Raw genomic sequence first — 25,215 nt, forward strand, 5'->3', positions numbered from 1 at the left:
GAGAGAGGCTAGGCTAAGGTGAGAAGCCCTCGGAGGAGCAGGCCCCGGGTGATGGGAAGGGCATTCTGGGAATATGAAGGTCTCCAGAACATGTGCTGAGCAGTCATGCAGGCCCAGACGGGGGTGGAAGGTAGGAAGGAGAGTGATTGAGAAGGTAGGCAGGGGCCACGTCAGGAATGGTCTAGGAGGTACAGGGAGCCAGTGGTGGGCTTGGAGCAGACGAATGAGGACAGATTTGTGCATTAGGAGATCACCTTGGTGACCAGAGCTCCTTGAGATCAGGACCCGGGTCTGGTTCATGGCTGAGTGCTCTTTGGGGCTTGGATGAAGGTGGAATGCTCAGTCAGTAGTGAATGGATGCCATAGGCAAGCCTCACTGTCCTTTGAGGTCAGCTCACTGGGCCCGCTTCTGAGCAGCTCCACAGACATCACAGAGACCTTATTTGGAGTGATTTAGGTTCTTGTATACAGGATATAGCACATCTCGCTGTCTCGGGCTCCTTTCCACAATGCATTCATGGCAAGTGCCCAATGAATATCTGTTAAAAACGTGTTGCAGTAGAAATACAGGGCGAACAAGAGCAAAATGAAAAGCTGACAAAGTCCTACAAGCGAGGTGATTGGTCACCAGAGTCCTACACGCCTTGGAGCATGCTATTAAATGGAGTGCATCTCCTTTTTGAAAAGTGCTTCCTCTGCATGGCTTCACATGGTCCTCCTCAAACTCCCTTCTCAGAGGAAAGTCATGCAAATTGTCTTTTAATAAAAACAGTTGAGGAGATTCACACCCAGTGGAGTGAAGTGGTTTGCCCTTGGTCCCAGCTAGAGGATGAAGGATTAAGGTACTTACCTTGGCCCCTGGATTACATTTTTGTTTCCCTCCTCTGAGACTCCCCTGTCCTCTCCATTCTAGCCCAGTTATCCTTCCCTCTCTTCAGCTTCTAGTACATGGTGTTCTTACCCTGGGTTCATCCTTACTGAGGCGCTGCATGTGGCATTTCATACACTGTATGCTTATTTATGGCTGGCCCTTTCACCCTAGCTGCAGAGACCTTGTATGCCATCTACACTGAGAGTTCTTGGAGGTTCAGGGTGTGATTTGAGATTTGTCTGTATGCCCTGCATGTGATCCACATACCCAGTTACTGTTCTTTGAAAGAATGAGCCACTTCGCTCCTGAGGGCAGGGATAGTGGCTGTTGTGTTCACCACTGTACCTAGGATAATGTCTGGCTCATAATAGATGGTGAGTGAATTTATATCCTGGGGGTTTGTATGGGAGGAGAAGAGTGTGGCTTGGGGCACACCCCTTGGGCATTACTGAGGGATTGTGCGGGTTTTGCATCGTCTCTTTCCTGGTCCCCAGCTGGTCGTGTTGCTCTGGTCATGGCTATCTGTAAGTTGGGTATCCTCCAGTCACACAGACTGTGGCCCTGTCCCTAAGCAGTTATGGAGGCATTTAGGGTTTTAATAAGGTAATAACACTTTACAAAGTGTTTCCGTTCAGGTGAGGAATTCTGGAACCTTGTGTATGTGTGGAAGGGAGGGTGGAAGGAGGACAGCTGGAGAAGGAAGGTGAATCAGGAAGAAGGGGAACGGAACCCCAGTAGACCATGGGGCTAGTGCCCCATGTTGATTTAGATTTTCTGTTACTGCTTATTCCTCACTTTAATTAGAATGATGTGTGTCCATCCTCTTCTGCACAGCTGTGCTTTCCCAAGGTCTATGTTTATCTGAGCCCAGGGATACAGTTTCAGCGGGTATGCCTGGCTTCAGGATAAGCAGCGTGAACACGCTGGTAGCATATGGATGTGCTGGGGTTGTGACCTGAGACCCTGGGCTCCATCAGAAGTGTTCTGCACATTGTGTCTTAGTGTAACAATTGCCCATTAAATACCAGACTGCCAGCATATGGTTTTCCCTAACATCCCCCTTGTTGGGTGGAAACTTTAGCTGTGTGGTTAGAATATTTTCCCATCATTTAGCATTTAAGAATTAACATTTTGGGGGAGAATTCTGCAATTAATGCTGAATGGCACATTTGCAGATTATCACAGAAACAGTCAAACCAGTGTCGGGAGATCTTTAGCTGGTCTTTCCCATGATGGATAAGTGGTGGGTCAGGACAAGGTGCGGCCAACAGGAGGATTCCGGGGCTCCCTCTATGGATGCTGTAATTAAAATGGGAGGTCTGGCAGAGTTGTTACCCCTGCTATTAAGAGTACAGATGGCTAAAAGCCACACCCCGAAGAGTTAGAGTTAGACCTTTCAAAGTCTTCTTCTATGATCCACCTTCTATGCTCTAAGCACAGGTATGGAGGCAGTGAAGACTTTTCTCATTAAAAGTAACAGCTTATTCCCACACTCATTCCTGGTCTTGGAATGAAAAACCTGTTTCCTTAGGCTTGAGGAATTGCCTCTCTGTTATGGCTTAATAGGGCTTTTGGACGAGAGTGTCTGGTAGGCAAATTTTATAACCAATCAGTGCTCAAAGTGGATCCAACTGGAAGGGTTCCAGCTGGCAGCTCACGGTCACTCTCTCCCAGTTTTACTGTTAATGAATTATTATTTAACCCCCAAATGCAGAGCAGCCTCTGCTGCTATTGTTTCAGGGGATGTGAGTACTCCTGAGCCCTGTGGCCTGGCAGTTAAGAATCTCCTGGGCTAGAGGGAGCTGGGTAGGGGGACGGAGGGGGACACGGAGAGCGTGGATGTTGCTTGGTGACTGGCGTGACTCTGGGTCTCTGCGATCATGTGCGTGTTTTGACTCCGTGGGGAATTTGTGATGGAAAAGCAAATTGGCTTCACTCCTTCTCACGTTCTCCTGTTTTCCCACAGGGAGTGGGGCCGGCCAGCAGAAACAGCGGGCTGCATAACATCACCTTCAGATATGACAGTAAGTGAACGGCTTGACCGCCGAAGAATGGAGCCCTTTCAGTGATCTAAAGCTTCCACAGTTGTGCTTTAGTCAGGGACACTGCAGGTCCTGGAGTTGAGGGACTTTCTGAACCTGCTCAGGTTTGTCCACAGAGCTAAAGCACCTCAGTCTCAGTTAAGCAACCCCAAGTATTTCGGAGCTCGAACGGGTCAGTTGTCCTCTAAAGTGTTGAGAGAAGCTGTGTGGAGATCTCCCCTGATTTCCTCAGAACATAGCCATATCCTTAAGAAAAACGCAGATGCCTGTAGGACCCAGCAGGGGAACAGGGAGCGCAGGTACCAGGTGCAGGAGTGGTAGGGACTGTGGTAAACCGGGTCACCTGCGTCTGGTCTTAGAGGAGCACTGGCTCCTCCATTCCAGATCGGTGTGGTCTTGAGGGATGTCCCCTGAGCACAGCCGCATGTGATTTCCAAGAAGAGTGGGAAATTTGCATTTTTTTTCAGTATGGACATTTAACATTTAAAAAAAATATCAGCATTTATTTAAAAATTTTCACGAACACAGAGTGGGCTGAGTGAATCGGTCTCAGATTGGCACAGGGGTCTGATTCATAGGAAGGATATTGTTAATAGTAGAGTTTTGACGATTAGGTTTGTTGTGTGTAGTTCTGGTGTGTAAGGGTCATGGAATGCTCCTAGAAATAGGATAGTTGTAAACATATTTATTATGATAATATTAGCGTATTCTGCTAGGAAGAATAGGGCGAAAGGGCCTGCTGCATACTCTACATTAAAGCCAGATACGAGCTCTGATTCTCCTTCTGTAAGGTCAAAGGGGGCTCGGTTAGTTTCTGCTAGGGTAGAAATAAATCATATTATGGCTAATGATCATGAAGGAAAGAGTAGTCATAGTTGTTCTCGTGTAGTGGTTAGTGTGGATAGGGTAAAGGGGTCTCCAGCTGGCCATCTTTGACTTAGACCTGGGTTCTCACCTTGTTCCCCACCTATCAGTAGTGAACTATGGCAGGTGACTCCACTTTGGCAAGCCTCAGTTTTCTCGTCATGTGAAATAAAGATTAACTTCTTCCTCAGCGTCATTTTGACACTTAAATGAGGTAATGTTTATAACTGCTCATCTCAGGAGCTAGCCTTCCGTGTGCACTCAGTAATTGATATCTATTAATATTAGAAGTCATTCCAACTGGAATTAGAATCCAAGTACGTTTTTGGCCCTTTCTCTCAAGGAAGTGTGACTTTTTCTGGATGAATTGTTTTCTGAGGGCAGGTGGGCGTGCTTTTTCTGATTAAGCATGTAGAGCCCGCCTTAGCATCTGCTTTTGTGCCCTAGGAGGTAATTATATAGAATTATGAGCATTTTAGCCTTATGAGCCATAAATTATAAGTAAAAATGTTGACAAGAAGGAGCTTGATTCATATTTAGTGACTTGACATTTGATTCATCTCTTGGAGAGTTATGAGTAAGGGCTATAGGTCACACTGAGGCCTCTGGAATAATCACTGCTAAAGCAGGGTTTTTGAGGTCATGTATGCAATCTAACAATTTTAAGATGCAAATATGGATGTCAAGTTCATGCCCGCAGTTGCTGACGTGGGTACTTTAAGTTAACTGATGAGAACTTACATGGGAAACTCAGACATTTCACGTTCATGATGTGTACATGTTCTGGGTAAATGCTATGATGCTAATGAAAGACTTGCAAGTCCATGAGACTTAATTCAGCTAAGTAAAGACATGTGTAAGGGATCTTTCTTTAGGTTAGAAAGTTAATTTCTAATATATGTTCTTGGTCCTGGTAGATCTTGTATTACATTCAAGAGTTCAAAATTTTCCGGTCAGCTGCAAACAAGTATTTGCATCTCTAATTTAATATGGGGTTTTGTGAAAGAGGATCCTTACCTATAAAACTTAAAAGTACCTTATTGTTTTCTTCATGGGACTAGATATTTGGCCCACGTGCCAATGCCTGTCCCTTGGTCATTATTTTCTTTGTAAGTCTTCAGCATTTAGTTAGAATTTAATTCACAACTCGACTCCTGAGACATCTGAAGCTAGGTTGCATATTGGCCAAATGTCATTTGGGCATAATTTTTTTGTACTCGGAATCCAAAACGTTAGAGTTGCTAATAATTGGATCCAGGCTGTGCAAAAAACTTAGTCATTGTTTTCCATTGAAAAAGATAATTTCTTTCTCCCACAAGGAAGTTCCTGTTATTGCTCTGTTGACTGGTTACTAGTTTGTTTGAAATAGCTAAGAACCAATCACCAAGTTTTCAACAAAAGTATTAAACTACAAATATCTTACTTTTCTATTCCTTTGCCATTTAACGTTACAAAGAAAGAAAATGTCTTGCCTTTACGTCAAAATCAGTTTTTACAGATCCCCTTGCCTCCTTTCACGTTGCATTTCTTGTTTCTTCGTCATGCTCTGAGTGGGGTAATGCCTGAGTAGGCTGTAATACGTTGTCTTAATTTGTAGACTTTATATTTGTATAATTGTATTTACAGAAACCCAGAGAGTGCTGATTTTGGCATTAGGAATGAACAAAGGGAAAAAAATCATGATTTACTCTAGTTCGTGCATCTTTTCCTAAAGCTGTTTGAGTCAAAGGTTTCTTTCATTATAGACCTCAGTAAATGAAAATGTTTGTACTTTACTCGTATGGGGGGATCTTGTCTTTTTTTATACTGGGAAGCTGGTCTCAGCTAGGATTTTTGCAGGCTGAATAGTTCTGATTCAGAACTTATTTTTTAGTCATATGCTTTGTGCTGGGGATAGAATAGCAAGAGCCCTGCGTGAGCTATCTGAGGTGGCTTTCTGGGCTGGTCACTGGTGGCATTGCAAGCCACCCAGCCGATCACTCTAGCTGCAGTTTCCTTGTTTGTTCAATGTGGGTATTAAAACAGATGTTTCAACATTTTTTTCCTATTCTAAAGTTCTCTTCTGTACCCAGTGAACACATGTTGAACACTTTGAGAGTGAATTGTCATCAGAAGTAGAATTTGGTTTTATTAATTATTAACATCTTTTCAAAAGAAGAAATACTGAAATGTCGAGGTGGCTGTTTTTGAAGAAGATGGAGTTTAGGGAAGGGAGTATGCCTTCTGTAGGAGTTAGGCAGAAAAGCAGGACACAAAGCCGAGTGAAGGGTGGAGTTTCAGAGAGGAGGCGGGTGCATTTTAGCGCATGTGTGTTGTCCTCTAATAAGAAATTTAAAAAGAAGGGATATTGTGTGCATGTCAAAAGGCTTGCAAGCATATCCGTTAGATGTTAGCCGTTACTTCTGTGTGGTGGAAGGTTATGGATGACTTCTCCATTTTTTAAATATTCTGTTGTGATTTTCAAATATCTAGTGAATATTTTTAGTCATAAAAATGGGAAATGTGTGGTATAGTTTATGGCGAGCAGGGGGACAGGCATGCAGCAGACTCACTAGGCTTCTTAGAAAATGCCTCTGAATGCTTCACCCCCAAAACACCCTGACTTCAGAGGGGTAATGAGTAGTTTTGGAATCCGATGGAAGGCCTTTTGCATCATATACTAAAGAAAGTTTTCAAGTTTAATTACTGAAAAGAAAGCAAGATAAAGCAGCGTAAGAATGACAAGTTAGTGTCTGTGATTCTCCATGCACAAGTGGCTGGAACAGCCTGCAGCCATCCTGGGAGGTCCCCCCACTGGGTCTGGCTGGAAGCTTCTGGCAGCTTTTTAGGATCCTTTTTAGACTTTGAAAGTGTACTTAGCAATACCAGGTGGCACAGCTGCTGCATTGGCAGGTGGCAGTGAGTCATGTCCTCAGACAAAATCAAAGAATCGGTGGTTTTCGTCTTTACGTGGGACTGTTTGGATTTGGGGGGTGTTGTGGGTGTCTTTGATGAGGTGGTGTTTGGGAACAAAGGTTTTACCTTTGACACACTAGTTAACATTGAAGGTGCTTTTGCTTATCATGAAATCAGTTAGTCCCTTTGGCAGGTCCTAATTGGATTCTTTAACAGTCTGGCTGTGAATCACTACCCTACGAATTCACATCCTCCTATGAGTTCCTTTTTCCCAGTCACCTTGCCCTCGCCCTCGCCCTCGAGGTTTCTTCTGAAAATGAACAAACCCCATATTACTTAGCCATTGTTTTGCTTCAGATCACTCTTTAATGCTAAAAACTGATTGAACTGATGTAAATTATTATTGATTTAGGTAAAATGTCATAGTAGTAAAAAGTGAATGCCTGATACACACACAAACTCCAGACTTTACATAATCCTCCTACCACTGTCCCAGAATTTAACTCAAGGGGAGGGGGTGGTGTTATAAATAAACCCCACTGCAGCATCTTAAAGTTTTCCAAACAGCCAACCTTTGATGTCATCTGTGGGCTTTAAGGCACATGTCTTTTTTAAAAATAATTTCAGGCATATATATATAGTTTAAATTAATTAATTAATTAATCTTTGGCTGTGTTGAGTCTTCATTGCTGCGCGCGGGCTTTCTCTAGCTGCGGCGAACGGGGGCTGCTCTTTGATGTGGTGCACAGGCTTCTCCTTGCGGTGGCTTCTCTTGTTGCGGAGCAAGGGCTTTAGGCACGCGGGCTTCAGTAGTTGTGGCACGTGGACTCAGTAGTTGTGGCGCACGGGCTTAGGTGCTCCGTGTCCTGTGGGATCTTCCTGGACCAGAGATCGAACGCGTGTCCCCCGCATTGGCAGGCGGATTCTTAACCACTGCGCCACCAGGGAAGTCCCTAGGCACACGTCTTTAGACAGAATAGATTTGGCTAACTCCGAACATGCCCTGCATAATTTGAGAAGATGAACATGGAGAGAATAAATAAATGCTTAAATATAACTGTTCTCCTACCATATGACCCAGCAATCCCACTACTGGGCATATACCCTGAGAAAACCATAATTCAAAAAGAGTCATGTACCAAAATGTTCGTTGCAGCTCTATTTACGATAGCCCGGAGATGGAGACAACCTAAGTGCCCATCATCGGATGAATGGATAAAGAAGATGTGGCACATATATACAATGGAATATTACTCAGCCATAAAAAGAAACGAAATTGAGCTATTTGTAATGAGGTGGATAGACCTAGAGTCTGTCATACAGAGTGAAGTAAGTCAGAAAGAGAAAGACACATACCGTATGCTAACACATATATATGGAATTTAAGGAAAAAAAATGTCATGAAGAACCTAAGGGTAAGACAGGAATAAAGACACAGACCTACTGGAGAACGGACTTGAGGATATGGGGAGGGGGAAGGGTGAGCTGTGACAAAGCGAGAGAGAGGCACGGACATACATACACTATCAAACATAAGGTAGATAGCTAGTGGGAAGCAACCGCATCAGCTCGGTGCTTTGTGACCGCCTGGAGGGGTGGGATAGGGAGGGTGGGAGGGAGGGAGACGCAAGAGGGAAGAGATATGGGAACATATGTATATGTATAACTGATTCACTTTGTTATAAAGCAGAAACTAACACACCATTGTAAAGCAATTACACCCCAATAAAGATGTTAAAATATATATATATATAACTGTTCTCATTCTCCCAACTCTCTAGACTGCACCACTTACTTGAATCCAGTGGGGAAGCACGTGATCGCCGATGCCCAGAACATCACCATCAGTCAGTATGCTTGCCACGATCAAGTGGCAGTCACCATTCTTTGGTCCCCAGGAGCCCTCGGTAAGTGGTCAAAATGGAGTCCACCATGGTGACCGGTGCCCAGTGCAGGGGTCCCAAGCATGGTGGCCTCCGGGGCCAGGTGGGTCTTGACATGAGCATAGCTTAGGTGTGCCTCGGCACAGACACACTTGCTACTTGGTTGTATACACTTGCTGCACATGCATGCAGCTTCATGTTGTGCCTATGACTTGTCTTTTGTTCCCTTGGCTGTTACTGAGAGAGATGTGGGTTTGTAAAATAATAGTGTGAGAGTGATAAATGGCCCTGAGGCCTTGGCCTATGTGTCTCAGCAGGTGTTGGGGGGACAGGTGACCTATCCAAGGATATAATGGCTTCAGTATCCAGCATCAGTGATCTCTGTGGCCACAAGGAGATGTGTGGGCCCAGCATTGGCACATTGTGTGTGTTTTCAGGAAAACTCCAGTTTTCATGAGAAACCATGAAATCAACAATTTTTAAATGTTGGCAATGAATTGAATTTTTATTTAAATTGTGTGGGCTGAAAAGAAAGCAAACTAAAACAAATCAACAGAAAAGAGCAAACCCACATTATCTGGCCAGATCCAGGTTAGAGCTCCATCTGCTTGTCCTCTTTAATGAATTGATGACACACAGGAGAGGATGCAGTGGTTGAGTATGGAACCTGGGGAGGGCCCATTTGTTCAAATGGGCCTGGGTTTGAACCCAGAATCTACCTTTGAAAAGAAGCATTTAAATCTGGCTGAGCCCCAGCTTTCCCATCTGTAAAGTGTACATGACTGCCTCTTGGTTTGTTGTAAGACTTAGAGACAAAGAGTGGATATATGTATAACTGATTCACTTTGCTCTACAGCAGAAACTAACACAACATTGTAAATCAACTATAATCCAATAAAAGTTAAAAAAACAAAACAAAAACAAATATTGAGGGTGGAAATGTAAAATGGCACAACCACTTTGGAAAACGTTTTTGTATTTTCCTAAACAGTTAAACATGCATTACCACATGATCCAGCCATTTGACTACTATTTATCCAGGAGAAAGGAAAGCATATGTCCATACAAAGACTTGTACACAAACGTTCATAGCAGCTTTGTTTTTAATTGTCCAAAACTGGAAACAACGTGAATGTCCATCAGCACATGAACCGATACACAAACTGGTACATTCATACAGTGGAACACTACCCAGCAAGGAAAAGGAATGGAATAGTGATATACCTAACAACATGGATGAATTTCAAAGTAATTTTTCTGAGTGAAATCAGCGAGACAAAAAAGTGCATGCTGAGTGATGACACATTCAATAAAATACAAACAAAGCTTTAGTGGCAAAAAGCAGGTTGGTGATTGCCTGGAAACAGGGGTGGGAGGGACTCTGTAGAGGCATGAGGAAGACTTGGGAGATGATAGATAAGTTCATTATCTTGATTGTGATGACAGTTTCATGGGTGTATATATATGTCAAAGTGTATGAAATTGTTCTCTAATATGAAGTTAATTGTATGCCAACTATGCCTCAATAAACCTGTTAAGAGTAAAAAAAAAAAGAAAGAAAAAAGAAAAAGAATTAGAGACACACATGGTACATTTCTAAAGAGAGCTCTTAAAAAACAGTGGCTGTTTTTATCATCATCAGAACCTGGTCCTCAGGTCTGCTCCTTGGACATTGCCACCGAATCTTAGAATTAAAAAAAAAAAATCTGGGGCTTCCCTGGTGGTGCAGTGGTTAGGCGTCCACCTGCCGATGCAGGGGACACGGGTTCGTGCCCCGGTCCAGGAGGATCCCACATGCTGCGGAGTGGCTGGGCCCGTGAGCCATGGCCGCTGAGCCTGCACGTCCGGAGCCTGTGCTCCGCAAGTGGAGAGCCCACAGCAGTGAGAGGCCTGCGTATCGCAAAAAAAAAAAAAAAAAAAAAAAAAATCTGATGAAGGGAAAAGTAAAATGAATTTCTTAATCTGAATGAGATAAATCTCAGAGGAACCAGATTCAGTACAGAGACAGGGAGGATGGATCAGACCTGTGGGCCTGACTCACTAATCCATGTAAATACTGCTGGATCTGAACCCAATGGGTTTTCCAAAAAGAACATTACCTTAACATTTAAAAAGAAAAATATCCTCTGTGGATAAGAGAGAAGTAGTCATTCCAACATAAAGCTAAACGGTTAAGGGGTTGGCCTGACACATTGCAGGCTCCCTCTTTAGAATGAAAGTAAGAGATGTGAGGAAAACGGAGATGTGGAACAGTGAAGGCAGAAAGATGTGCTTTTTCTGCATGATGGTTTGTGGGTGGGAATGGCTGGACAGGTTCTATCAGTTTCTATGAGGTTCTAACAAGGAGACTCCTTGGGAGACAGAAAAGCATATGGGTTAAGAGCACTCTGGGTTTGATCCCATCTCTGCCATTTGATCCCTCTGTGACCCTGGGCAAGTCATTTAGTGTCTGTATACCTCGGTTTCCTCATCTATGAAGTGGGGACAATAATACCTTCCTCCTGTGGTTGTGAGGATTTTATGAGTTAAATGATGAGGAGTAGGTAAGTTCCTTTATGGGAAACTGCCTTATAAAATTGCTAAACATTATATAACTACAAGATGTTAACAGTATTGTGATACAGGGGTTACTATGATATAAGATTTACATTTACTGCCTCTACTTCCACTCCCATACTTGCAGGTCTTTTAAAGATAAGAACTAGAATCATCCACTCCCACCCCAGCGGATGAGTTTTTATGTAATTGTGAGATGTACAGTCTTATAATCATATTAATCACCTGGCTTTTGTTAAACAGTTCTGGGGACATTGAATGAATTAAATCTTAGTATAAATAATAAGGATTTGTTTAAAAATCTTTGGGGGAAAGGGGGGATCTCAAAAGACAAGTTCCTGTGAGAGCTACTAAATAGTTGCTGGTCAAAAACCTTAGATCTTGTCAGCATGTGTGAATCTCGGACTATGGATCAGCCAGCACTCAGCCCCGCAGGAAGCTTTGTACTTGAAATAATACAACATGGCAGGGTCCATACTTGCACACTCTGTCCTCTGACCCCCTAAATGGTGAAGCTCTAATTGTAGCTCCTTTGCCTTTCCCACCATAAAATATGTGCTCTTCATTAAATAATTACAGGATTGGAGAACCTATTCGAAAGAGAAAAAGATTTCCCTGGCCTTTGCCATTGATAATTTTCCCACCTGGTTAATTGCATCCTGTGTAATTATTCTTGCCCTGGGAGGGGAAGGGTTGAAAATGTCTCCTTGTCTAGTGTTCGGAAAGAATGCGAAATCGATATCTCACCAATTGAGGCCGGCTTCGGGGAGCTCCAGCTGCAGTTGGACCACTCCAGTCTCCATGGGATACGAAGCCCCAGTACCGGCTCTCGTGGCCATCAGAGCTTAATCCTTTTGAAAGCAGCTAGTTGGACGTGCAGCAGGGGAAGCTCAGGTGGCGGGAGGCTGGGCCGGTGCCTTTCAGCGGCGCTGTGGGCGTCTCGGGGCCTCTGAGGGCTGTATGAAGAGCACACACTGGGCAGCTCTTGGGTGTCGGCCTTTCAGGCATGATTAGAGCAAGAACCGCTTTGTAACTCACATAGGCATTCTCCTAAGCTATTTAATCTCAAGCCTAGGAACCCCTTGTGTGCAGACACACACTTTGTTGGGAATTTTCTCCGTTGCTCAGTGAAACATGCAAGCAAATATGGGACTAAAACGGAAAGTATTTGAAACATGGTTTGGGGGGAGTCCCTGGTCAGCATTGGGAATGATCATCAGCTGAATACACCTTGTTTAATGACCTAGAAATTATATATTCCACTGCAGACTTTTATGATCAATTGTGACTTGAGTCTAAATATATGAACCCTATAGAGGCAATGGGCGTTTGTGCACTGGCTGGCTGGATGAGAGATTTATTAATTAGTAATGGTGGGAAAGAGCAAATCACCTGGCCTGTAACCAGAGGAATGCAGGGTATTTATTTTTCCTTTCTGTAAACTCAGATATTCCGGCTAGAGTTAGAATTCCTTTAACTCTGTTGTGTAGGTGGAGAGGACGGTAATCTTGGAGGAAGGAAAGTGCGTTCAGAAGTAATTAGGTCCACTTTTAATAAAAGCATTCTGCTTTGCTTAGGCATCGAATTCCTAAAAGGATTTCGGGTAATACTGGAGGAGCTGAAGTCAGAGGGAAGACAGTGCCAACAACTGATTCTAAAGGACCCGAAGCAGCTCAACAGTAGCTTCAAACGAGCTGTAAGTCACACGTGGGGAATGTGCTCCTGAAGACACACCATTGTTCTGGGGGCTGAATGGTCCATTGAAAGCCTGTGAAACTGGAGGAGAAGGGACTGTGGGGTCCACCCCACCTGCCAAGGTGGGCGATCCTGCTCTGCACTCCCAGAAACCCTCCAGCACCTCTTGGTGGTAAACAAACACACCTCTCAGGTTACAGGCTGGAGTAGCCGTCCTGGAAGGTGGCTTTGAGCCCTCAGGAGTGGATGTAGGCTCCTCCCCACCAGCTTTGTGCCACAGCTTCATTGCCAAAGAACAGACAGCGGTGCCCATCTTCCTTTTCAGTTAGGGGTCCAAACCTAAACTTGGTCCAGAAAGGAAACTTTCTGGACTTCCTCCTTCCCCCCGCAACACGTCCCCCAGCCCTAGAACTGTGTCTGCGTGACCGTCAGGGCAGACCGGAGCTCTCGCATGTAGGTTGGAAGGGTGGGTGATTTCTCTGTGACATCACATGTATTTTTGTTCCCTTTTAGGGAGTGGAATCTCAACCTTTCCTGAATATGAAATTTGAAACAGATTACTTTGTAAAGATTGTCCCTTTTCCTTCCGTTAAAAATGAAAGCAATTATCACCCTTTCTTCTTCAGAACCCGCAGTGAGTATGGTCTTCCCTGCCTGTTTCCTGTGGGGAGACATTTCTTCTGCTTTTAATGACTTTTCGACAAGATGTGTTCAAGAGCACATGAAATACTAGTATGAAACTAGCATGGGGAAGAGAAAAAGCATTCAGAAAAGCAACTTTTAGAATTAAGATTTGGCCCAGGCAGTGTGCATCTAACCAGAGACACCCATTCCTGGCTTGTTCTGGAGTAGACATGGTGGTTGATTTTTTTGAAGGTGCTGTAAGGCAGCCATGTATTAAAATACTTTGATTAAAAAAAAAAACGGAATACAAAATATAAGTTGATTTCAAGGTAAAGGGTAGAGCATGAAATGATTCTATCGTGTACCTGTCATCAGGAGGGTGGCCTCTGTGAGTGATTGCCTGTCATTTTCAGGATTAGATTAAGAAAATTAAGCAGTATCCCTGAGGTTACCTCGTTCTAGAAAGTTTATTTATTTAACATCTATGTTAAATAAATGCTTTCCAAATATTAATGCTCTGTTCTAAATATTTTCCAAATATTAATGCAGTTTACCTCCATAACAACCCTCCAAAGAACTTAATCTTACCATCCCCACTTATTAGATGTGGAATCACACATAGAGAGGTTAAAGGGCCTGTTGGGAGCTGGGATTTGAACCCCAAGGAGCCTGACTCTGGAGTACACACTCTCAAGCCAACCATGCTGGATTCCCTTCTCTGTCGGGCTCTCCCTTTCCATCTGTTCTGCACACAGTGTGGTGTGTCTTTCATCAGCCTGAATTGCTGATGAATTTGGTGCCCAGGCATTTTGGGCCCCAGTGTTTCCCTCTTGCCTTCCTGGTCCGTCTTTCCAGGCCTTGGATGGTTGTCCAATCTGACATCCCCTCCTATGTGGCCTGCTTGCCGTCCTCATCCCTCTGTGATGTTTTTGTTCTCAACGCCAGCCTACATCCGTGCTTCCCTTTGTAGAATTCTTACTCTGGTTGTTTCCTTCTTTCCTTTTCTTTTTTTTTAAACTGTGGTTGTTTTCTATGCAGCAAAGTCATTTCATAACAGTTGATTTCATTTTCTTAATTAAAATAAGATTCCATAGGGCAGAGACCATGTCCGTTTTACAGCATCTTTCAATGCCTTACACATAACAACCAGATAGAGGATTCAAAGAATGTGTTTATGGAAAGCTTGCTTAAATCAAAACTCGCCTACTTTAAGATTTAATTTTCCTCATTGGAATCAATGTCTATTTTGGGGTGAGGCAGGTGGTGCATTTATCACCATTTCAGTGCATTGTGACCTTGATGCTGCCTTTGATTTTCTTGGCATTGTAAGATCATTTTCCAGAGGGTTCTCCCTGGGTTAGCAACATGGCATAAAGCGCCTCTCTTGTGTTTTTATCGCATTTAAATCCTATTTCAAAGCTACTGCCTTTGCTGCCTGGTTTTCAGTACTGTTGCTACTACTTAATAGATGCCTGGATGTCATTTTTAGATTCCATCAAAAAGATTCCATCAAAAGTTAGAGTGCTAGCTAAGGTTAAAATAACCTCAAGATAAATTATCAGCATCACTCTAAAGTTCTCTTGTGCCTAAACAGTCTACAGTGGGGCAGAGGCTGGCATTATTTCTGTCTACAGTTAAAAGAGAGCCCCCATGGGGCAGAAGCATGAACATAGGTCTCGCTGCCTTTGGCTGTGGCCTTTAAGAAGCTTTTAAAATCTGGCTGACTTTAATATTGTTTCCATTTATGTGACATAAAGTGAACTGCATTAATACTTTTATATTGCACAATTCAAATTTTCATAAGATACAACTGGGCTATACTGAAAATCATTGTTGAGTTGATGCAGTTGAGGCATTTTACATTCTTTCCAGCAATACCCAGTGCCATATATTTATATTGTATTGAATTGTTGGATGAGGAAAATGTCAAACTGTGCTAAAACTAAAAATATGCATCTTTCTTAACAGCCTGTGACCTGCTATTGCAGCCGGACAACCTGGCCTGTAAACCCTGTAAGTATAGCTGTCCTTGTCTGTCACGTCTCTAGTGGTGTCAGGGCAGCCTCGGGGTGCTAACTCTGGTCCTTCCTCCTCCCAGTCTGGAAGCCTCGGAACCTCAACATCACCCAGCACGGTTCAGACATGCAGGTGTCCTTCGACCACGCACCCCATGCCTTTGGCTTCCGTTTCTTCTATCTTCATTATAAGCTCAAGCATGAAGGACCCTTCAAGCGAAAGACCTGTAAACAGGTGAGCTGCTAGGTGTGCATAAAGGAATACTCTGTGTTTTAAAATGACCCCTGGGGCCCTGGAACTTGGACGGTTCAATGTGAACATTAGGCTTTGTGGATTCTGAGCAGTTGGTGGACACTCCAGAATGTTATCACTGGGTGCGTCTCAGGGCCGTCCTGAGCCATCCCTCACCCCCTAGTTATCTCTACCGTAGCTGTCCCAGTGGAGATGTAGCAGATAAAGTATTACCAAGGAACTGAAACAATGAAGTAGTTGTGGTCTATTCTATATTTTAATTTTTAATATTTATTTATATGGCTGTGCCAGCTCTTAGTTTTAGCATGCAGGATCTAGTTCCCTGACTAGGGATCGAACCTGGGCCCCCTGCACTGGGAGCGTGGAGTCTTATCTGCTGCACCATCAGGGAAGTCCCTGTTCTTCCATATTTTAAGCATGAATCAGGTGCTCACTGTGTGCCAGTTACCAAGCTTTGTGGTCATTGAATCCTTACAGCTCAATGGAACAAAGGCTGCTGTTATCCCCACTTTAGAGCTGGGGAACCTGTGGCCCAGGGAGGTCACCTGGACTACTGCTGAAGGCTTCACAGCTAGTAAGTGAAAAAAAAAACACATCTAGGAGCCAAGGCACTAGCATGTCAGTGGCTAGTGATTTTACACAGAGGCCAAGGTGAAGTAGAAATTCAGTAAACCAAGTTCTTAAACTAGAGGTGGTCGCGGGGGTATGTGTGTGTGAAATGTTTCGTGGAAGTTCACAAGACTGCTAGATTACCCCATGAGAGCACCAAGAGAGGTTTTTGGTCATAGTGGCAGAAGTAGATGTGCTCCTGTGTGTCGAGTTCTGTTTTCCTGCTGGCTCTCACCTCTGTCACTTACCTTCAGCTCAAGTTAAAATTATAGCAAATAAAATATGCACAAACATGGAAGTGTAGTTTCTTTCCCCATCCTTTTATTAAGTAAAATGTATCCTAATTGGTTTCTTTGTCTTTAAATAAAAAATTGCTGCTCAGGGCACCACCAGCCAAGCATAGAATATGACAGGGGTCCCAGGCTCTCCTGGGCCTTTTATCAAAATGAAGTTCAGATACCCTGGCAGATAAGCACAGTTGCTTTCTGTTCCAACTGACATCTTCTGAAAACATGACTGAAACTGGTGGCAAGGCTCCTTCAGTTCTAGGACAGAAGAGAGGGGTCCCAATGACCTTTATCTAAGAAGAAAGTTTTAAAGTGTTATTTGTTTCTTTGCAGGAGCAAAATACAGAGACAACCAGCTGCCTCCTTCAAAATGTATCTCCTGGGGATTATATAATTGAGGTACGTACAACTCAAGAAAGCCCTATTATTTTTATTCTTTTTAAATTTTATTGAAGTATAGTTGATTTACAATATTGTGTTAATTTTTGTTGTACAGCAAAGTGACTCAGTTATATATATTCTTTTTTTTTAATTAAAAATATTTTTTTGGCTATGCTGCATGGCGTGTGGGATCTTAGTTCCCTGACCAGGGATTGAACCCACGCCCCCTGCAGTGGAAGCATGGAGCCCCAAACACTGGACCGCCAGGGAATTCCCTATATATTCTTATTTACTTATTTATTTATTTACTTACTTACTTATTGGCTGAGTTGGGTCTTAGTTGCGGCACGTGGGATCTTTCATTGTGGCATGTGAGCGTCTCTCATGGGCTCCAGAGCGCAGGCTCCAACGCGCGTGGGCCCTGTAGTTGCGGCACGCGGGCACTCTAGTTGAGGTGTGCAGGCTCAGTAGTTGTGGGCTTAGTTGCCCTGCGGCATGTGGGATCTTAGTTCCCCGCCCAGGGATTGAACCGTCATCCCCTGCCTTGGAAGATGGAGTCTTAACCACTGGACCACCAGGGAAGTCCCTATATTCTTTTTCATATTCTTTTTCATTACGGTTTATCACAGGATATTGAATGTAGTTTCCTGTGCTATATAGTAGGACCTTGTTGTTTATCCATCCTATATATATTAGTATTGGTTGGTTTATATAGAGATGAATCTGACTATTAATATCTAATCTCAGCTTGAAAATGATCACAGGCTGCAGCAGCTCTCCTCTCCCTCGCCCCACTGCCCACAGATGGAAGCATGAAAAAATCTGTTGAGATGCTATCACTTAAAAAAAGTAATACAGCATCCTCTGTTTTGCAGCTGGTGGATGACACTAATATGACAAGAAAAGTGATGCATTATGCCTTAAAACCAGGTAAGATTTTGTTTGTTTGTTGGAAATGCTGCCTCTGGACTACAGAGTGGACCAAGGTATTCGATACTTTCTGTACTTCATGGTTTACAAAAAGAAAACCCTTGAGCTCCTCACTCTTAAATGATGTTCCATCAAATCTGACTTTCCTTCTACCCTAATGTTGATGCCCAGAAGATCAAAGCCAGGGTGTTGTGTGTGTTGCTGGGACCAAATAAATAGTCAATTGTCCTCAGAAGAAAAGTGGTGGGAGGGGAGATTTCCCTAGGCAAATTCTCACTCAAAGGTATTTATTGTCTCAGCAGACTCTAACTACTGAATTGTCTTCTACAGTCTTTTAAAATGAATACTTTTATAATCACCAAATCGGTACTAGAGAAAAGTGGTCAAGGAGTCTTAGAACCTGTTATGTGGCTTATGTTTAAAAATGAAAAAAAATTGTTTCTCTTTGAACCTGTTATACTGCTTAAGTCTAAAAGCCTTCCCTTTGAAATTTCCCAGTGTATTCCCAATGGGCTGGGCCCATCAGAGCTGTTGCCATCACTGTGCCGCTGGTTGTCATATCGGCATTTGCGACGCTGTTCACGGTGATGTGCCGCAAGAAGCAGCAAGGTATATCTTTGTGTGGTGTGTTCTTCCCATATTGGCAGGTCTAGGGCCAACAGAGGGAGACCGGGAGCACTTGGTCCCTCCAGGCAGGTGGCTGGGAAGCCACACAGCTCCTGGAGTGAGTTCCCTGGCTGCTATAGTTCCCAGAATTAAAAAATTTGACTTTTAACCTCAGGAGCCACTAAAAGGACAGGCATACTTCTCTTCTCAAACTCAGGATGGTAAATTCAAGAGCATAAAGGAAGACTAAAGGTGTGAGTAAGGGAAGAGGTAGGGCTTTATCACTTAATAAAAGTCTGACGTCGGGAGAGCAGCTTCTGGGGAACTTAGAAATATATCTTAATCTGAGTGGCGGTTACACAGGTGTATTCTTAGATAAAAGTTATTGAGATGTACTCTTAAGATTTATGGACTTTACTTTTGTAATTTGTACCAAAAAAAAACCCTTCAATGAAAGTTTTTTTGTTTTAAAGAAGGTCACCTCTGCTGATGCTTAGTGATCTAGTAGGTGCACTCAGTTGCAAGAGGGTGGGGTGGTGCTGCAGTGCTCTGGGCTTGTCCGAGGTCAGTTTCAGGTGAAGAACAAATTTTGTCCATTTTTGGCTCCACTGCAGAAACTAGCTGTCCTATTCCCAGAGGTGACCCAAGGGGCTGGTGGAATTAGGGAGCTGGGGGTGCTCTAGGTGACATGGAGACTGTTGTTTCTTGAAGACAGCATTAGGTCCCGAGTCGTAGGGAACAGGACAGAGCTTTGCTCGTGGGCGCCAACCCTATCTTCTTTTCCACTTTAGAAAATATATATTCACATTTAGATGAAGAGAGTTCTGAGTCCTCCACGTACATCACGGCACTTCCCAGGGAGAGGCTCCGGCCACGGCCCAAGGTCTTCCTCTGCTATTCCAGTAAAGATGGCCAGAATCACATGAACGTCGTCCAGTGTTTTGCCTACTTCCTCCAGGACTTCTGTGGCTGTGAGGTGAGGAATCTAAAGTCTTTTTAAATGCCTAGCTTCCAAACTAGGGTCAGCCTTGCACTCTTCTTTCAGCCTGGCCTACCCATCACCAGCACTAAATGTTTGTTGACACTTAGTTCTAACCCTGACATACTCCTGCTCAAAAGCCTTGAGTGGCACCCACCTGGCAGGAAGTGTTTTAAGCATTAAAAAGACCTCAGGGGAATGGGGGACAGGATGGTGGAGGAAATGGCAGCTGCCCTGGGAGCGTGCAATGGGGCCGGTGGGAGGAGGTCACTCAGGACATCCCGGAGAGCACTGGAGGGTCAAAGAGAGAATGACAAGTAAAGAGGCGAGTTTAGACAGTTTTGGTGGGGGAGCTTGGCTAATAAGGGAAAACAATAACATGTTAAGTACTCAAATGGTCTCCTCTGGTTTCTTGCCTGTTCTCTTGAGTTAAGCTGTTAATATGTAGCTTTTCTATAATGTCATAGTGTTCATTTTAGAGTGAAGTTTGAAGCTCTCATGGAAGGCACACTGTTTCTTACAAATGCAAGAATTGTACAATAATTGTGTAATTGGAAGTTATTTGTGCTTTGAAACTGAGGACTGGTGGGTTTCTTAGACTCTCTCCACATGGTGAGGCTGTCCCCTAGTGTCAGTTAAGCATGTTTACAAGGCTGGCCGGGTTTCCTAATATATGAAGGTCTAGACGTTGGCAGATCAGCCTGTGTACTGAAAAACTGGTGCGGACCCGCAGATGGCACACAGTCTTCAGATACTGACAACCCTTCTGCTCTACTTTGTAAGTGACTAGCCTCGGGGGCCGGGGGGAAGCCTTCCAGTTATGAGTGTAATAGAAAATTTGGAAACTAGAAAAGGATGACAAATTTCAAAATGGATGGTAATCTTAACCTGGAGAATAGAGGAACCACAGTTAAAACTGCTGTATTTCCTTCCAGTCTTTTTCTGCATAGATGAACTCGTACATATAGTTTTGCATTTTGGATGGATTAGAATTATTTTTTTCTGTCTCTTCACTCAGTAACTTTTTACACTCTTAGCAGTTCTCTGTAAACAGCAGTTTTAAACAGACTCTTGATCCATATTAATGATTCACCAAATTTGAGTTTTTTCAAACTGTTAAACATCTCATTATTTCAATTTTGCCCCATTCCAGTGGTGGATACCTGGAAATGGAATTGCTGGGTCAGATAGGAACATTTTTAAAGTGCTTGGTATATATTCCCAGTTAGCTTTCAGAATGCGTAATGTTAGTGAGAATTAAGGAAAATGTAAGACAATTCAGTATTATTTTCAGCAACTGGAGGGATGTTGGGGGCTTTCTTCCCTTGGTAACACTTTAGAGCAAAAGAGGAAGGCAAAGTCATTTCAGAGCCCCCTTCCACATAAGGGACTGTGGCTGCCATGTTTAGGCATAGGCACTGAGAGTTAATTTCTGAACTACGGAAGGAAAGAGGCTGATATAATTGCCGAGACATTTTCAGCAGAGTCAGATGAAGATGGTCTGAGAAGGTGAAGCCCTCTGAGGGGCCACGCATACCTTGTGTTCTTTTCTTTGTCAGTGCCCCACCCCAGACTCCCTATGAGACCTCCCCTTGGGGTTAAAGGCCTCGTAGGGGCCTCGTAGGGATGTGGCCCTGTAGACTGCTGAGAAGTGGTAGAGCCGGTCACTCCAAGTGAGTGAACCAGAATGGCCATGTTATGGCAGCTCATCATCTTCCTCTCCATGCACTGATCACCTGGTAAACAGCAGGCTGACCCCAGGGCTGTGTGAGAGGCCAAGGAGGTCCTCTTTGTCAGTCACACTCTGTCATTGAGTCAGCCTGGGCGGGTGACTCTGGCATCCAGACCTGAACCCAGCCCACTTTGAGATCCCTCACCCACACCCATCTATCACCACCTTCCAGTTGTCTCTCCAGGATCTGCCCTGATCCAGGCAGCCTCACTCATCGGATAGACCCACCCCCACTGCCTCTGTATTCCATGCTGCCTATCACACTTTAAGTCAGTTGAAGGCCCCACATGTGATATGTAACTTTGGTGGGTTGCTAGACACTCTGTGCTTCTGTCTCTTCACTTGTAAGGTGGGAGGGGTAACGATCCCACATTATGCTAAAATGAGAGCATGATACAGAGGGCCTGTGTGTGACGGTCGCCCTTGGAATGTTAGCTGTTCCTTGGAACTGGGCAACCCGAAGCCTGCATATAGCAGTGCTAGTAATGATTTGGGGCAGATGATGTGCCCTTCTTGTAACATTCCCATTCTTGTCACTCGACTCTCTAAGTTGTATAGGTGAGTGAGGTTCTCTGCTCACTTTCCAGGTCGCTCTGGACTTGTGGGAAGACTTCAGCCTCTGCAGAGAAGGGCAGAGAGAATGGGTCATCCAGAAGATCCACGAGTCCCAGTTCATCATCGTGGTGTGTTCCAAAGGCATGAAATACTTCGTAGACAAGAAGAACTACAAGCACAAAGGAGGTGCCCGAGGCTCGGGGAAAGGGGAGCTCTTCCTGGTGGCGGTGTCTACCATTGCTGAGAAGCTCCGCCAAGCCAAGCAGAGCTCATCCACGGCGCTCAGCAAGTTCATTGCCGTCTACTTCGATTATTCCTGCGAGGGAGACGTTCCCGGTGTCCTGGACCTGAGCACCAAGTACAAACTCATGGACCACCTTCCCCAGCTCTGCTCCCACCTGCATTCCCAGGACCTCAGCCCCCAGGAGCCGGGGCTGCACCCCGGACGCATTAGCAGGAGGAACTACTTCCGGAGCAAATCGGGCCGCTCCCTATACGTCGCCATTTGCAACATGCACCAGTTTATCGACGAGGAGCCTGACTGGTTTGAGAAGCAGTTTGTTCCCTTCCATCTCCCCCCACTCCGCTACCGGGAACCGGTTCTGAAGAAGTTTGACTCAGGCTTGGTTTTAAACGAAGTCCTGTGCAAGCCAGGGCCGGAGAGCGACTTCTGTCTCAAGGCCGAGGCCGCTGGCTCCGGGGCGCCGGCCGACCCGCACTCTGAGGGCCCGCAGTTCGCTCCGGACGAAGACGCGGAGGCTGGGCCCGTTCCAGGCGCCAGCGCGGTCCTGCGGCCCCTGCCGCACGCGGTGAAAGCTGCCGGCCCTTCGGACATGCCACGGGACTCGGGCATCTACGACTCGTCCGTGCCTTCGTCCGAATTGTCCCTGCCCCTGATGGAAGGGCTCTCCACGGACCAGACGGAGACGTCTTCGCTGACGGAGAGCATGTCGTCCTCTTCAGGCCTGGGTAAGGCGCGCGGAGCCCGGAGGGTCGGTGGGTCGGGTTCCTGATGCGGGCCACGACCTTGCCCCATGAGTCCAAAATCCAGGAAAACTTTTTTCTAATTTCGGTGCAAATTTATTCGGCAGCCCGATGGGAAGTAACAAAACTCCGTGCATAGTCTCTACTAATCCCAGGTAATGGGAACGTTCACATGTGTGAGCTGCAGAAATACTGTTGATAAATTATGGTGAGCTGCCTGGTACCATCTTATGTAATATACAGTATGTTCATTATGTCGCCTTTCTAAACTGTGAAAACATCTGAATGCCGAAACACACTGGGCCCGGGACTTCCCTGGTGGTCTAGTGGTTAAGACTTCACCTTCCAATGCAGGGGGTGCTGGTTAGATCTCTCGTCAGGGAGCTAAGATCCCACATGCCTCGTGGCCAAGAAAACCAAAACATAAAACAGAAGCAATATTGTAACAAATTCAATAAAGACTTAAAAAAAATACTGTAAAACCAAACCAAACCAAACACATTGGTCCCCAAGGGTGTCAGATGAGGGTCTGTGGACCTGTATCTTTGTTGGGACTTGTGATGTTCACCACCGCCCACCTTCCCAAGTCTTTAAAGCCACATGTATTGAACCTGGAGTTCACAGGGCACAGTATTCTCTCCATTCTAGCTCAGCGCAGGCTCCAGGTAGGAGGGCCTGCTTCCCCAGGGAACCCTTGCAGGATGCTGTCTGGAGCTACTCTCACTGTGCCTATGACTAGTTGGAGTCATGCATGCAAACCCTGGATCCTCAGCTAAGGGAACTAGAACCTGTTAGCAGGAGGAGAATGCGCAGTCTTGAGCTGACAGGGATGCCTGCCTCACTTGTACAGAGTGAGTGGTTCAAACCCAGATCCAGCTTCGTTCTGGCCTGAGTGTCCAGCCCACTGAAGTGCAATGACGTGTGGTTCTGCCCTCTCTTCTTTTCTTAGGTGAGGAGGACCCTCCGGCCCTTCCTTCCAAGCTCCTCGCCTCTGGGGCATGCAAAGCAGAACCTGGTTGCTGCAGCTACACTGGTGAACTCCACACGGTCGCTCCTTTGTAACAAAACGAAGGGTCTAAGCATTGCCACTTTAGCTGCCGCCTCTCTCTGGTTCCCCAGCTCGTCTCTCTGGGTGTGTGGCCCACTTGGAGCTGAGGTCTCTTACAAGGATATTCAGAATGAAATCCTGGCCAGTACTTGCTGTCCTTGCCTCTCTTCTCTACCAGGTATATTGGCAGTCTCCAGTTTTCTGAAACCATGTGGAGCTCTGAAAGGCATGTCCATTATGTGTGACAGCAGCTTGCCATGTTGGGTCAGACTGAATTAGAGCCAGTTCTGAGAGGTAGGGAGGAAACATGTAAAGAGAAACAGGAAAATACCCATACTGATTGTTCAGACTTAATTTATCTGTGCAAACTTTGCCTATTCACTACTGGCTACTTTGATTTGAAATGCTTTGTGGAAAAAGCACTTTTGATGCCACTACAGCCATGGAAATCAAGTGCCAGTCTCTCTGGAATCCATGTTGTTACAGATGATGTTCTTTTCCATTTTTGACGTGGAATTTATGGTACCATTTACAATGCCGTGGGTGTTAAAAAAGCTCTGAGTCAAAGGTCAAGAAGGTGACTGAATATTCAATCACCTTTCATAAAAATGAGTTTTTATGTATTAGCAGGTGGCATATCTGGCTGAGGAAGGAGCCGCAGGGCCAGGCTGACCATGTAGACCATTCTTTCTGAGATGGGTTGGTCAATGTGCAGAAGGCACCAGGGCCACATCTTGATCTGAATAGGCATCAGGGAGGGGCCAGATCTCCCTGCGAGGTTTCCCGTGGTTATATTTACTGTGCTGAATCTCAGATGTTGGTGCCTGGAAGTTTATTTTTAAGAGACTGATACCCAACTGGGCTGTATTACTGGAAGTTGTAATTTTTGCTTTGGTTGGCCTCTGGTCTAAAGCTGTGTCCGGAATGTTAGGGATCAGAATCCACTGACATACGGCAGTAGGTGGAGGTGGTAGTCACTTAATCTGCTGAACTTGTTTTGACTAATGACAAACCTCTTTTTTTTTTTCCTTTTTTTTTTTTTTTTTTTTTTTGTGGTACGTGGACCTCTCACTGTTGTGGCCTCTCCCGTTGTGGAGCACAGGCTCCGGACGCACAGGCTCAGCGGCCATAGCTCACGGGCCCAGCCGCTCCGCGGCATGTGGGATCTTCCCAGACCAGGGCACGAACCCGTGTCCCCTGCATCGGCAGGCGGACTCTCAACCACTGTGCCACCAGGGAAGCCCCAAACCTCTTTTTAAGAAGGTGAAAAAGAAGGGATTGTTACAAAGATGAGTGTGCTCTTTGAGTATCATCTTTGGAAGACATGGGACCTGAAATCATTAAATTCTTGAATCTTAAAGTACTCCCCCCCCCCGCCCCCTGCCCCCCCCCGCCCCCCCAGCCCA

General features: G+C 45.0%; 1 protein-coding gene across 1 annotated transcript in view; it reads left to right on the forward strand.

Moving 5' to 3' along the window:
- The window catches only part of IL17RD (interleukin 17 receptor D), a 61,472-nt gene extending 37,067 nt beyond the window's left edge, over positions 1 to 24,405 (forward strand). Inside the window, exons 2-13 of the mRNA XM_065885429.1 lie at positions 2,838 to 2,895; positions 8,454 to 8,579; positions 12,689 to 12,807; positions 13,320 to 13,440; positions 15,399 to 15,443; positions 15,529 to 15,680; positions 16,928 to 16,993; positions 17,851 to 17,905; positions 18,404 to 18,514; positions 19,303 to 19,487; positions 21,810 to 22,746; positions 23,711 to 24,405. Coding sequence (XP_065741501.1) covers positions 2,838 to 2,895; positions 8,454 to 8,579; positions 12,689 to 12,807; positions 13,320 to 13,440; positions 15,399 to 15,443; positions 15,529 to 15,680; positions 16,928 to 16,993; positions 17,851 to 17,905; positions 18,404 to 18,514; positions 19,303 to 19,487; positions 21,810 to 22,746; positions 23,711 to 23,823 — 2,088 coding nt within the window. The 3' untranslated portion in view covers positions 23,824 to 24,405. The remainder of the gene's footprint in view (positions 1 to 2,837; positions 2,896 to 8,453; positions 8,580 to 12,688; positions 12,808 to 13,319; positions 13,441 to 15,398; positions 15,444 to 15,528; positions 15,681 to 16,927; positions 16,994 to 17,850; positions 17,906 to 18,403; positions 18,515 to 19,302; positions 19,488 to 21,809; positions 22,747 to 23,710) is intronic.
- The last annotated feature ends 810 nt before the right edge of the window (positions 24,406 to 25,215 follow it).

Source organism: Phocoena phocoena, chromosome 10 (genome assembly GCF_963924675.1).
Source record: "Phocoena phocoena chromosome 10, mPhoPho1.1, whole genome shotgun sequence".
NCBI classification, from domain to species: Eukaryota; Metazoa; Chordata; class Mammalia; order Artiodactyla; family Phocoenidae; genus Phocoena; species Phocoena phocoena.